The 14,093-nt window shown below is 28.0% G+C and overlaps 2 protein-coding genes across 2 annotated transcripts; one reads left to right on the forward strand and one right to left on the reverse strand.

Moving 5' to 3' along the window:
* Positions 1–538: 538 nt before the first annotated feature.
* LOC123271082 (tRNA-uridine aminocarboxypropyltransferase 1) lies at positions 539–2,253 on the reverse strand. The gene is made up of 3 exons (XM_044737323.1): positions 1,314–2,253; positions 1,104–1,244; positions 539–1,038 (listed from the first exon to the last, which is right to left on the reverse strand). Exons 1-3 carry the CDS (start codon positions 1,683–1,685, stop codon positions 562–564), a joined length of 990 nt encoding a protein of 329 aa, XP_044593258.1. The 5' UTR covers positions 1,686–2,253; the 3' UTR covers positions 539–561.
* A 2,514-nt stretch (positions 2,254–4,767) lies between these two features.
* On the forward strand, positions 4,768–13,538 carry LOC123271119 (diuretic hormone 44). Its single transcript, XM_044737343.1, has 6 exons — positions 4,768–5,045; positions 5,356–5,601; positions 5,714–5,903; positions 12,332–12,564; positions 12,892–13,284; positions 13,360–13,538. The coding sequence occupies exons 4-6, from the start codon at positions 12,373–12,375 to the stop codon at positions 13,390–13,392; spliced, it is 618 nt and encodes a 205-aa protein (XP_044593278.1). The 5' UTR covers positions 4,768–5,045; positions 5,356–5,601; positions 5,714–5,903; positions 12,332–12,372; the 3' UTR covers positions 13,393–13,538.
* The last annotated feature ends 555 nt before the right edge of the window (positions 13,539–14,093 follow it).

Below are 14,093 nucleotides of genomic sequence, written 5' to 3' on the forward strand. Positions count from 1 at the left end.
TAATATATTACTTTAAGTTGACTAAATGAATTTTATAATTTTATTTATTATGTGGTATATGGTTAAATGTATTACTGGATGACTAAGTTATATTAATTTATTGTTAATCTTCCATTATACTTAATTTTAATTGTCATAACAATATATAATGACTAACAATTTGATTATGTGAAAATTTATATATATTATACAAATATTTATCAAATTTATTTATTTAATCAAAAATATAAAAAAAAAAAATCATATAACTATATGTCACGTTGAATAAACTAAATCTTGTTGTATTTAGAGTAAGTAAAAAATCCTTAATGATCTGTCTGAATATCGATGTTAACACACAAAAAAATAATAACGGAGCAATCTCCAAAAATATAGTTGTTAGTAAATTAAAGTTTGAAAAGTGCAAAAAAAAAAAAAAAAAAAAAATAATGGAATGCGTTTTATTGTGTAATTAATGTTATGAGTATTTTAAATTATTTAATAAATGTGTTAATATATTTATGTAGTATAAGATAAAAAATAAAAATAATCTCACAAGTGTAATAAATAAATTTTTATTATTTATATCAATGGTCTTTTATAAGCTCTTAACTGATCATGGTCATAAATAGTATGTATTTTGTGATACATATATTTAAAAATGTACAATAAATTATCATATTGGCCAGAGTATTTTTCATCATCTGTATTTACTTGTTTAATATTGTAATTTTCGATAGCGCCATATGTTTTTTTATGCAATTCAACTAAAAATGTATGAACTGCCTCAATAGTCGCCAAATACCAGCGAGGGCTTTTCTTTTGATGCCTCCAAAATTGTGATATTCTAGAACTGAAAACCACACAAGGAAGTTCACGAAGTCTTGGATCCTTGTATATTGACTTGGTTTGTTGCCATGTACTATCAATAAATATTGCTCGGGTTATTGGATAATAATCGTCTTCTGTTGTATCATCAGATTTATTTTCTTTATTCAATCTTTTCGACAGTAAATCATCAATACTAATGGCATTTTTACCAGGAAATATTAATACTACCTGAAATTTATAATAAAAAACAAATAAGTAAATCAATAAAAAATATTTTTACAGATAAAAGTTACCTTATCATTCGGTGTAAAAATTGGAAAGTCTGGATAGATATAAATAGTAACATCTTCTGGAGCTAAAATAGCAGCATGAATAGCTGTACTTTTTCCCTCTATTTCCTTACGATGCTTAATTATATCAATTTTTATCGGCAACTGAAAATAAACAAATAATAATAAATTTTAAGTAATATTTATATTTATAAATATAACCTTACAATATACCTTAACACGTGGAAAATACTTGGAGTCAATAACTGGAGTGTAGCAAGTGTAACAGAAGAATTTACGTGATTTAAAACATTTTCCACATATTTCTCTGCCTTGAACATCATCCAAAACACTTGGATCATTTATTTTCAGATGATCAAACGGTGCTTTGTCAATAATACGTTGTTTATTTTCCAACTCATTTAATTTTTTTGTATTATTAATATTTATTTTACAAGTTTCTGTCATTATTTTATGGTCACTCGGTTTCAACCGCAGTTTCGACACTTGGTGCTTGTTGTTCTCTATAGAGTTGGTAATAAAGAATAATTTCTCAGCAACAGATGCTGTTGCTCGGTTTTTGACTTTTTTGACTGATGTTGTCATATTATTTAAACTAGATGGATCTGCTATACCATAACAAAAAATCAAGGCCACCTAAGGACTTCCCAAAGGCTTTTATTATTTCTTTTTTACATTTTAAAATCATCAAAAAAAAAAAAAACATATATGCTCACGTTTGTTATTATTTTAATTTAATTGAAAAACCAAATTCGTAGAGGTTATAAACTATTTGTTTTTTTCAGATTTCGTAAATACATTTAGAATGTGTTAATAAGTCTAATTTTGTTTAATATATTGGTTAAAATTATTTGATTGATGGTAAGTTCTTGTGAGAATTATTCTTCACAAGTTTAAATTTAAAAATTTTAAAAAGTATATTTTGGAGGTTGAAAATCTTTTTTTTTTTTTCTTTCTACCTACGCTTTTTATCTTTTTCTACGGAATTATGCATTTATTTTGGTTTAACCCTTCAGGACATGGGTGTTTTGACTCACCTTATTTACTCTGGCCATGAGAAAAAATCTCATGGCTTCTGCGCATGCGCATAGAACATTATAATTCAGTTTTCTTACGAAAACGTTATTTATTTTTAATTTTTAATGTTCTTAGACTATAAAATAATGAATTAATAATTCTTTAATTGATAATTAATTAAGTTTAAATTTATTGCTAGAGTATTATCGATTAAAAAAAAAATAGTACACATAAAATGTATTTGTTAGGATTACATATAAAAAAAAAATATTGACTTACGTTTATTAAACCTCTTAATATTATTTATTTGAAAAATATTAAATATTAAATTATAAATTTTACATATTTATGTAGGTAAACACAGCACAATATTACACTATTATTTTGGCGGTTAAGTATGATGTAAATAAATATGGCGGACGCGGACTGCGAAATGAGCCGAACTCGGCCGAATAAGAAACGAAAGCTAAAATCTCCCACCTTTTAATACTCTGGCCATGAGAAAAAATCTCATGTCCTCTAAAAAAAATTATTTTTTTATTATTTTTAATCAAAAAAAAATTTTTTTATTGTATGTGTGTCTAGAAAACTAAATTATAGGAAGATACAAAAAATTTCAAGTAGCTTTTCCATTTGAAATTTAAAAAATATTTGAGATTGAAGTTGCGCATGAGAAAAAATCTCATAACCCATGTCCTGAAGGGTTAATTGTTTATTTTATATGTTAAAGTTTTAGTTAGAAAAGAAAAAACTAATAAACTAATAATAAAGAAAGAGTAATTTTACGTTTGAATGGACATATCTCGATTATTATCAATTGAAAGTAAAGAAATATAAGGGTTCACGATCAATACCTGTATTGATTACATACTGGAGAAAGAGGATGAAGCAAGAGGAAGAGACCGGTACGGGGAATCAGTAAAATAAAAGAGAGGTGTATGTTTAAAAGTATTTTTATCTGTTCTGTTATTGACATATTTAAAAGAATCTGAGTAATTAATATGCACTCTCTTGATTGCTAATGGGAAAAAAAAAGTGATAAAAAAAAGATTCATCTCGACCCTTTCTTCTTTATTATAATTTCAGAGACTAAAACAAAATAAGTTATAAATTTTAATCTTATTATTCAGAAAAGGATTTAACTTTATTTAAAGATTATAAAGTTTTAATACTAATTGAATTATTAGGTATCGTATAAAATTAAACTTAAAAAGAATATAATAAGAAATAAATATTTATTAAATCAACTTGTGAATTAATTAACATGCTTTCTTGTCATCATCATATATACTGTTAAAATAATAGTTGCTGATAAGTATGTACAGTATTAATAATTAATTAATAATAATAACATTGTAGTTTGTGTATATTAAGTTTATTAAGTTTATTAAGTTGACGCGTGGAATTCACCCAAGTACTAAGTGCGGTCAAGCGGGATCGCTTCTCTTCTCTTGGTATTAAATATATACATGTATATATACTGGTGTTAATAAACTAATTCGATTTCTGTTGCACTTTGGCTTTTTAGTCTTGTCAGTTGAGCCATCAAATAAATACCTAATTTATTATCTTCTCTTCTATACATTTATAATTTAATTAATAGTCCATGTTACACCAAAAGCAATATATATAGATTAATTATTAACTATAAATGAATACATGAACACATAATATTATAATTAGTCATCATGTCAAACTAATTTAATACGGAAACGGATTTGTTGAGTCATTACCATTAAAATAATGGGTGGATGATTCCTGCTGATGTTTTTAACTGCAAAAAAATCCAATATTTTAATAATTTACTATAAAATAAAAAAGGTATCTTTTTCAGTAACTGAAGGAGGGAGTTGGGAGTTGTAAATAAATTATACAAATCTGTGACTGCTATTGCTTTTCGTTAAAGTGACACATTGCATCAATAAGAATCTTTTTCTCGTATGAGCACAGACATAATTTATAAGGTTGTTTTAAAACAGGAAATATTTAGAGTGACGAGTGTTTGGATGTTACAATTTACATGCAAATTAAAGTCCTCGGAAATACACCCCCTCATATAATAACAATAACTATAGGTTATTTTTTCTCATCTTGTATTCCTATTCGGTGAATGAAATAGACTTGTCGACTCATTTTCATGTCACGTCAATAGTCATCTCAACTGATGATATCAAGTGTACTAGTCATCAACCTTTTTTCCTTTTTTTTTCTTTTTCTTTACACATTTTTCTGTATTATATATTTCTTCGATCGATATATATTAATATTATAACGCGTTATCTCCCATATGCTGTAAATTATAACAATATATCGTATAAGATAAATAAAATACACAATACTAATATGCAATTTAATTTTATCGAACATTCCATATTTTTTCAAAGTTTTAAGTAATATTTGTTATAAATGATAATATATATTTTTTTATAAGGATGAATTATTATTTTTAAGAAGAAGAAACAGAAGATGAAGAAAAAATAATCCTATAGTAACTTTATTATGTTAAAGCTTTTAATTTATTCATAAAATTTTTGTTTTTAACAGAATCAGTATCAAAACGTCTTAATTATTAAATAATTTTTATCGTGTGTTTAGATTAAAGCTCTCGTGATCGATCGACGAAAACTTGAAAAGAGATTATCATAATGTATCAGAGAGAGAGAGAGAAAAAAATGAATTGAGAATAAATATAAGGCGCAACAGGTGAAAGATTCCGGCATCTCTGAGAATAAATATACAACAACAATCATCAGGATAAGGGATAAGGAATAAGTGGTCAGACTGTTTGCCAGAGTAATATTTCACGATCAAGATTACCATGATAGTGATGTTGCGCAGGATGATTGATCAAGAAAGCGCTAACACGTCAGTATTGTGTTATGCGTGATAGCCAGAAGAAGAAGAAGAAGAAAGAAGAATAAATATAGGGTAAATCGGCGGTTGTAGAAATAAAAATTGAGACAACGTAACTGAATATAGACAATATTTTATATACACTGATAAAAAAATTAACTTGACTCAAGAGCCAAACTCTTGAACCAAGAATACCATTTTGAAGAAAATGATTTTCTTGAGTCAAGAGAATAAATTCTTGAGCTAAGAAATTATTCTTGGTCTAAGAAAATTTTCTTGAGCCAAGAATTTATTCTCTTGATTCAAGAAAATCATTTTCTTCAAAATGGAATTCTTGGTTCAAGAGTTTGGCTCTTAAGTCAAGTCAATTTTTTTATCAGTGTAGGCAGAGTAGTACCTAAGCGTAGTACCCGTAGGACTACTACTGGTGTACTGGTGTACAATTGGTTGAGATAGAGAGAAGAGTGAGCGGCGCTCCGGATAGGACAGTCGCTATAAAAGCTCACAACCACTGGCTTTACGACGTCAAACGCTGGTGGTCCATTCTTCAGTGAGGAAGCCCCCTTTCCTTAAGAACTTGATTGTCAACAACTACCTGATAATATATATCTACAAAATTTTTAATTAACAAGTGAGAATTTTAATTCATTATAATATTTATCAGTTTCAGTTATTTTTTTTTTTTTTTTTTTTTTTGTCATTTAAATAAATTAGATATCATTATCGTGAAAATTGAATTTCAGTATAATCTGGAAAGTAATAACTTGGTTTATCTACTGGAGCTCTAACCAAACAAATATTATAATTATTATTATTGTAATAATAATTTAAAACGTGCAACGGAAGAAGCTTATATTCATATTTTTTAAATTTTATTCAGTGGTTATAATTTATTCCCAGTGGGTCAACAACAACAGCTGGTTCTTACTCGGGGTAAGACTATTTTAAAGATTATATTACTATACTACTTTTCTTATTTTGTTTGTTATTATTTAATTACATTGTTTAACTTTATTCAATTAAAACTTTTTAAAACTCTATCAACAGTTGTGACAAAACAAAAATTTTTTTTTTATTAAACTAATTAAATTATTTTATATTCTATTAAATGTTAATAAAACAGCAATTTTATATTATTAGAGAAGAAATAAATTTTTTTTATTTTATTAGTAGCAGTAATAATAAATATCGATTATCTAACAAGGGTATTCTGATATTTTGAATGATTAGTGAGTGTAATAGTTATAGTTATAAAACAAAATAACTAAACATGTAACAATCAGCTGATAAAATATGTATATGAGGGTATTTAATGTGTATAGATATATGTTTATAAAACGGTTGGCAAATAAAACCACAAACAGTGATTGCCGGTGGCAATATGTAGCTAAATTAGGGGAAAATTAAATTTTCGACGGTGGATGATCGTGGGTTATGGATTACTGAATAAGACACGCGATAATAATTCAAACCCCGGGAATATAATCACCATTACATCATCCTTATATCTTATAACTTATAAATTACAACGTTATAGCATTGATAGAACACCATCAACAATACCAACATAATAAACTAATTAACAACATCACTCTTTTCTCACGCAACCCCAAATCTATAATGATAAAATTAGTTGACCTATATAATTTTATTTTTATTTTTTTTCTAATTTTACTATTGCCTCTAAAATATTGCTAAACATAATGTAAATTGACAATAAATATATTTATCAGTCTTGTACAACGTCATATATGTGAATTATCCCATTCGAAGATTGATAGGATCATCCCACGGGTAATAAAAAATCATTTTCATTTTGTTATACAGTAGAAAAGAGTAAAATATAGATTGCAGTATTGCATCAACATATAAATTTTTACCATTAAATATTTATCGATCATTTTTAATGACTTTTTAGTCTTTGATCTTTTATTTTTGAAAAATGTTTTATTTATTTTAAACTTTTATGATATCTAATAAAACTCTTGGCTTATACCAACAGTTGAGATATTTATTCAATTAATTAAATTAACAGTTTATATAAATAGTAGTAGAATAATCTGAGTATGGTCAGACAAATACTCAACACTCGTGTTGATATTTTATACTCTCTTTATTCATTGTCATTATTATTATTACTACTTTGCTTTTTCTCAATTTTATCAACATTTATGTATTTATACAATTATTAACTTTAATAAAACTTATTAAACGGATTAAAATACACACGCGATGTGATTTTATTAAATTAACAAAACAAGTAAATTATTTTTAAAATATTTAAATCAACATTTTTAAAAAGTAATATTCTTTAACAAAATTCAATAGAGTACTTGATGTATAAGAATAATTTAACAGATTACATGCTACAGATATACGTAAAAGTAAACTTATTAGAGGCGCAAGGTGATGAACTGATGAGTAGATTAAGCACCAAATGAACCGATTGTCAGCTCTGACATCCAACTTTACATTAATTACGATAATAATAATAATAATTTCATATATACACTTAAAGTTAATTAAATTAATTATTAAGTTTTTTTTTTTTCAATTAATAATGCATACGGAAATGAATAAATATTTAATATAATGTTTGATTGTTGAGTTTTATGTATAAATAAAAATCTTGTTGAGTTATTGAGAGTTTAGATATTGTCTCTTGAGTATTGTATATCGGTGTTGTATATTACATATAAAAGTACATACGGTATAGTGATATAGGTTCATAGGGGTTTAACAGCATCACGACGTTATGTCGATATCAAAAGTACTTTATTATATCTATATATATATATATATTTATATAAAGAAATTGAATGCCGTCGAGTAAGTACGTATTGATGATATAGAAATAGAAAAGCAAGCACAATCATTTTCTGTGATAACTTTTCATTATTATTATTATTATTTGCATCATCATCATCATCATCATCATTATTGTTATGCTAAAATATATTCCAAGATGATACTGTTTTTATTTGTATTATCGGGTAATTTAATTTAGTTTTTATCAGGGTTAATACTATAAGATGTCTCTGCTTGCTGACTGAAAAAAAAGATTCAACTTTTTATAATAATTTTATGAAAATTAATCCTAAATATTATTGACATTAGAATAAATTTAAAAATCTATATATATATATATATACATAAGAGATTTCCACCTATATATTGACTCATCACGATATCTCTGGAACCATAACGCGTAGAGACTTGAAATTTGGTAAGAATATTCCTTTCGCCGAGTAGAGGTCAGCTAAGAACGGATTTTACGAAATTCCACCCACAAGGGGGGTTGCAGGAGCGTTGACAATGGAAAATTCCCATTTTTAAACTGTAGCTCCTATCGACTCCAAATTTGGTAGGAATCTCCTATATGTGATGTAGAAATGATCTAAGAGCGGATTTTACGACGAATCACCCCCAATAAGGATTGCGGAGGTGGGTGTTGACAAAAAAAATCTTAATTTCCAAAATATAGCTTCTAAAAGCCGTAAATTTGGTAGGAATCTTTTATTTGTCATGTAGAAATCATCTCAAAACGGATTTCAATAAATTCTACTTCCGACAGGGATTGCGGGGGTGGGTGTTAGAATTTCAAATTTCTATTTTCAAACTGTAACTTCTACAAACTTGAAATTAGGTAGGAATCTTTCATTTGTCATGAGATCATCTCAAAACGGATTCCAAAAAATTCTACTTCCGATAGGGATTGCCGGGGTGGGTGTTAAAATCTAAAATTTTAATTTCCAAACTGTAACTTCTGCAGATTCTAAATTTGGTAGGAATCTTCGTGTACGATATCAAGTTCAGCTGAGAATGGATTTTCTCGAATTCTAACCCAAAAGGGATTGTGAGGGCGTTAACAATGAAGATTTCTCATTTCCAATCGATAGTTTTTATGGACTCGAAGTTTCGTTGGAATCTTTTATTTATAATTTAGAAATTATCTCGAATAAGATCTTACGAAATTCCTCCCCCACATAGGAGTGCGGGAGTGATAATTGTCAAAAAATTCATATTCTTAAAATACAGTTCCTACAAATATAAAATTTGATAGAATCTCAAGAGAAACAGGCAAATACCGGGATGGCCTCCAAGGTCAACGGATTTGAATATTTTTCTTTCTTAATAGTGATATATTTTCTTACAACAATCGTCTCTTTGGCAGCGGCAAAAAAGTCATAGTAACGTTTCCAAAATTTAACATTACATGTAGCTATTCAGTCAACGGACTAAAAATTTTACATACATTTTATTTTTGTTGATCATATAACCGATGAATTGTTCTTATTACGGGATCGCGAAAATATAACAGATTAAAAGTATTGCATTTTCTAAACACATGAGATATAGAAAAGAAATTTGGCTATTAATTTTAAGAAAATTCGTAAAAAACAAGTACAAAAATTTTCTATGTATAATTGATGTTACGGAGGAAATTTTAATTAACGGTGAAATTCGTCGCAATTTAAGCTAGGCAGATTTCAACTTCACTTATGAGACCTGAAATTACTTTAACTAGAACTATCAATGCTCATTTCAAATATTTTTTCTTCGTGTCAATTAATATTCATTTTTGGAAGAAAGCAACGGGAATTTTATAGTGATTGCACATTAAAAGTTACAATGAATTTTAGCTGAATAATCACTTGGATAAAAGATACAGGCCAATTTGATGGAATTTGGAATCTGTGCAAGTCAAAACAATCTTCCAATTAAATTTCAAGTCTAGATCTAAAAATACAATTCTATAAAGTGCCCAGCGGAGCGGGCGGGTAACAGCTAGTATATATGTAAATTAATGAGATCTATAAATATAATTTTAGATACTTATTTTAAAAATATATAAAAAATGTTAAACAAGTTGATCGTGCATCGGAATGGAAGACAGATTGATGGAGGCTGAAAAAAAGCTTGTTTGACATTTTAATTTAACAGCGATTAAACGTAGTGTATGTAAAACCAAGTGTGAATGCAAATTTCTTTTTGTCCATATTTTTTTTCTTTTGTTTTTTTCAACATTTTTTTTTTTTTATATATATACTAAGGCACATTATACGCGTCTCACTTGGGCGTCTACCGACCCGTAAAAATGAATTAAATGTCCAGACGAATAATTTCTCCCTTTTTATTTTTAAATGCTACGTAACTCTGACACACGGATAAAACTTTCTGAGGTAATAGTTACTGTTGCTGATGCTGCCTGGTCTATTTTTAATATAAACTTTGATTGTACTTACTCAGATCTATTATTTTCACCTGTCTAAATTAAAGAGTTAAAATTCTTTAATCTACTTACTGTATTTCAATTTATATTAAAATTATTTACAAATAAAATATTTTATCAAAGTATATTTTATATTAGCTCTTTTGTGGATCGTTTGGACCGCGCAGATAAGCGTAATTGCACCAGTACAGAGAATTTAATAGGCGAAAATACTAAAAGACGAGAGAATATATCTATCCCTGTGTGCTAGCAATCGCCGATCACAATTTTGTAAATCTTGTGGAAATGAACGATGCGACTGGCTATTTTGATCGTTAAAATAAAATTTCCGAACCATTATACTTTTCTTTGGGACTTTTGTAAATTATCGTGATATAAGTTTAAATCGAAAATATTGTCAACCTATCATCTAGATTTATAGTTTTCATAAATTTTATTTTTTATTGTTCATTTTTTTTATGTTTATGTAAAATATTAATTTTTACCAAGAGTTTGGCAATGGCCTGGTCGGCTCGGTGCTCGCTTTTCGAAAGAGTGGGACCACCCGGGTTCTCGATCCCAGCACGCACCAATATTTTTAAGTGATTATAATTAAAAATATGTGCGTTACGTTACGTTGCCCGAGGCTCTGGAAGTGGCAGAGATAGCACGTCTGACTTTGGGCGATCACACATTTAAGCAACAACTTGAATGGGTGACCACTCTAGTCAGCGTTGGCTAACGCGAGGGATCTCTGCACACTAGGAGAGGGGGCCTTAATGCTCCAGTGGTCGATAAAGAACAAGTTTTTTCTTATCAATCACTGTAGACTTACTTGTTTTAAAAATGTTTTTACTTAAGTTGTCTACAAGTTAAACTGCAATTTGACGTCAAGACTTGCAGTACAAGTATTTTATTCAAGTTGTAGTACAATTTGTTAACCAAAAGTTTGGTGTTAACTTGTATTCAAATTGGGGCTGTAGATTTTAGTCAATTTGTTTACAACTGTTGTACTGTAAAAATTTACGGGCAAACTTGATGTCAAGTTAACTGTAACTGCTGAAATCCAACTACTTTTAATCAAAGCGTGGCTATTATATCAGGGGTACTATATAATTTATAGCTAAATTTGTCATTAAAAACAAATTTGGGAACTGGGGAAATAAAGGATAAAGGAGGGAGGAGGGACCTTACTCAGTAGGAATTTTTTCGGTAACCGAAAAAATAATTCAGACAGCCCAGACCGGGACTCGAACCCGGATCATTTGGTTACGCGCCAAAGGCTCTACCAGTTAAGCTATCCGAGACATTATGGGTTTTATCTGTGGTTTCCCTATTATTCTGTTCCAACAGCCTGAGAAGGTGAGGTTCAGGGTGAATACGGTACAGAAAGCACAAGTCGCGGGCCACACAGCCGCAATATAGTGGAGAAATTGTTGATGCCCCAAAAAGAGTGGGGATATCAGCCTTGTAAAAACCAGATAACGGTATACAAGTAAAACCCAAAGATTAATTTTTACCAACTTTTATTTTTTATATTCCTACAAAGGTGGAAGTATATTTTGAGTGTAGTATCGACGTGTAATATGAAGCGACCGACAACATTCAAAGTTTGTTAGTTTTATGTGTTTCTCTGTTATTAATCAGTCCGTACTATTTAAATTTACAAAAAATAACAGAAAAAAAAAATAGTTTTTGTATTGTACAGATGATGCAGAACTTTTAATTATACGGAGAAACGAAAAAGGTGAATAAATTGTAAATAATTGAAAGAGAATGTAATTTTAAAGGGAGAATAATCAAGTGCTAGGGAGACAAATAATTAAGAAAAAAAGAAAAGAAAAAAATAGCACCGCAAACAAAAGGAATAAAAAGGGTAGTGTGAGAATAAGGTGGTACGTGGTATGCGTAGATGAGATTTCCGGTAATTGGAAAGCGTGGCTAGATATATCTACATATATTCAGTAGCTCCCTTGGGAATTATCACGACAAATTAAGCCATCGTGTACGCCGGTGTTAATAAACTTTATATATATATATACGAATATCACTGCGGTAGAAGATAATTCAATTGTACATTCAAACGTATTAACACGTGTACATGTCTATATAGATTAATTTATAATTTATATTTATATTTATTTTTCAGGAAACTTTGGTTGAAAGAATTTATTCATTTATCAAGACAAAATGTTTTTTATGAGCTTACTTACAGTAACAACGCTTATGACTCTGTCAAAATCAACACCCTTGTCATATTTAACACACCAAAGAAGAGATGCTCCTACTGATGGAGGAGGAGATGATGATGATGATGGAGTATTCGTACCATACATTATCGACGAAAGAGGATTCTCTGCCAACCAATTTTACTGGCCACAGGTAAATTATTATTATAAACATTACTCTTATCTTTTTTTTTTTAATAATTTACTGTCTTTTTGTGTTATAGTTCTCATGATATTATTATATTTTATGATTATGATAAATGTCATGTTCAGAAACAAAAAAAAAAAAACATAAAGATATATCTAATGCATACTTTTATTTTTTTTTTATACCTTTTAATGAAAATGGTATATAATAATTTATAGAGGAAAGTGAATTTAATTATCAAATTATAAGCACTATAAGCAATAATAAATGAAATTATTTTTATTACTCTTCTTGATAGTTAAAAGTTATTATGTATTTTATATTTAATTACAGGATGAAAATTTAAAAGTAAATGATTCAGTATCTGGTATCGATCGGGGTAAAAGAATTCATTCTCTCTCGGTAACAAATTCGTTGGACGTACTTCGAGACCGTGTTTTACTGGAACTGGCACGCAGAAAAGCTCAGCAGGAAAAAATTCAGATAGACGCTAATCGTCATTATTTGGACAATATTGGTAAACGCTCTAATCAGTATATTAAAATGGATTTGCCCCAAATATTTGAACCTAAAAACATAAAAATACCTCGAATATTTGATCATCAATTGATTGGAGATCAATCAGAGTTTAACAACAATAACATGGCTAAAAATCCCTTTACTCTTGATTGGTACAACAATCTAAATGATGTCAGTCAGTACAATCTAAATGACCAGATACGAAAGGTAATTCACTTTCATATACATATATCATATTATCATATTCACTTTGTTTATTTTGTTTTTTCTCCTTTGTTACAGATTAAAAATAACAACAAAATTCGTTTATTGTAACGTGAGTGAATCAGAGTTGGACACCGAGTACAATTTTATCCCTCCGCTTGTAATTATAATTGTCCATATATATTATATATTTAAATTAAAAAACATTACACATTTATTATTTTTTCCTAGTGATTTATATCTTATTGTCATCTTTTTAGAAAAACGCTATATCAATTTCATTATTAAATATGACAAGTATCATCAGGAGATCGTTGCTTGTTTTTAAAGAAATATGATAATAATATATGTATAACAATAAACAGAAAAATAATAATAATTTTTCTTTCCGACAACTCACACAAATTAAATAGAATTATTTATCATTTAAAAGTGTACATTGATATTGATATGATAAACTTTTAATCATATCTCTGAAATTATAAATAATCTTAAATCATACGAAACAGTATTATTGTGTGATTTTATTTTCTTAAAAATATTTTATTTATTTACCATGAGCAGTAATATAAAACTCTATTTTTTAAATTTTTGTTTCGAGTCTTACAATTTCTTTTGACAACTAAAAAGATTTAATAAAATTAAAAAATTTTTTTAATTGTTAGAAGCGCTGAAATTCACAAGTTTATATTATTTTAATTCACCGTTGCATTACAGTTCTTCCTAACAACATTATTCTTATTTATTTATTGTAAAAAAGAAATAAATATATAAGAATACAAAGGCTTTCAATAATATACGTAAATTGATGT

This window comes from Cotesia glomerata, linkage group LG1 (assembly GCF_020080835.1).
Source record: "Cotesia glomerata isolate CgM1 linkage group LG1, MPM_Cglom_v2.3, whole genome shotgun sequence".
Lineage (NCBI taxonomy): Eukaryota > Metazoa > Arthropoda > Insecta > Hymenoptera > Braconidae > Cotesia > Cotesia glomerata.

Coding starts and splice junctions, on each gene's coding strand:
- LOC123271082 (XM_044737323.1), bottom strand. CDS start 1,685: ATGACAACATCAGTCAAAAAAGTCAAAAACCGAGCAACAGCATCTGTT. Junction 1,245..1,313: donor AGTATTTTCCACGTGTTAAG/GTATATTGTAAG, acceptor GTTTATTTTCAG/TTGCCGATAAAAATTGATAT. Junction 1,039..1,103: donor TTTTTACACCGAATGATAAG/GTAACTTTTATC, acceptor TATAAATTTCAG/GTAGTATTAATATTTCCTGG.
- LOC123271119 (XM_044737343.1), top strand. CDS start 12,373: ATGTTTTTTATGAGCTTACTTACAGTAACAACGCTTATGACTCTGTCA. Junction 12,565..12,891: donor ACCAATTTTACTGGCCACAG/GTAAATTATTAT, acceptor ATTTAATTACAG/GATGAAAATTTAAAAGTAAA. Junction 13,285..13,359: donor TAAATGACCAGATACGAAAG/GTAATTCACTTT, acceptor CCTTTGTTACAG/ATTAAAAATAACAACAAAAT.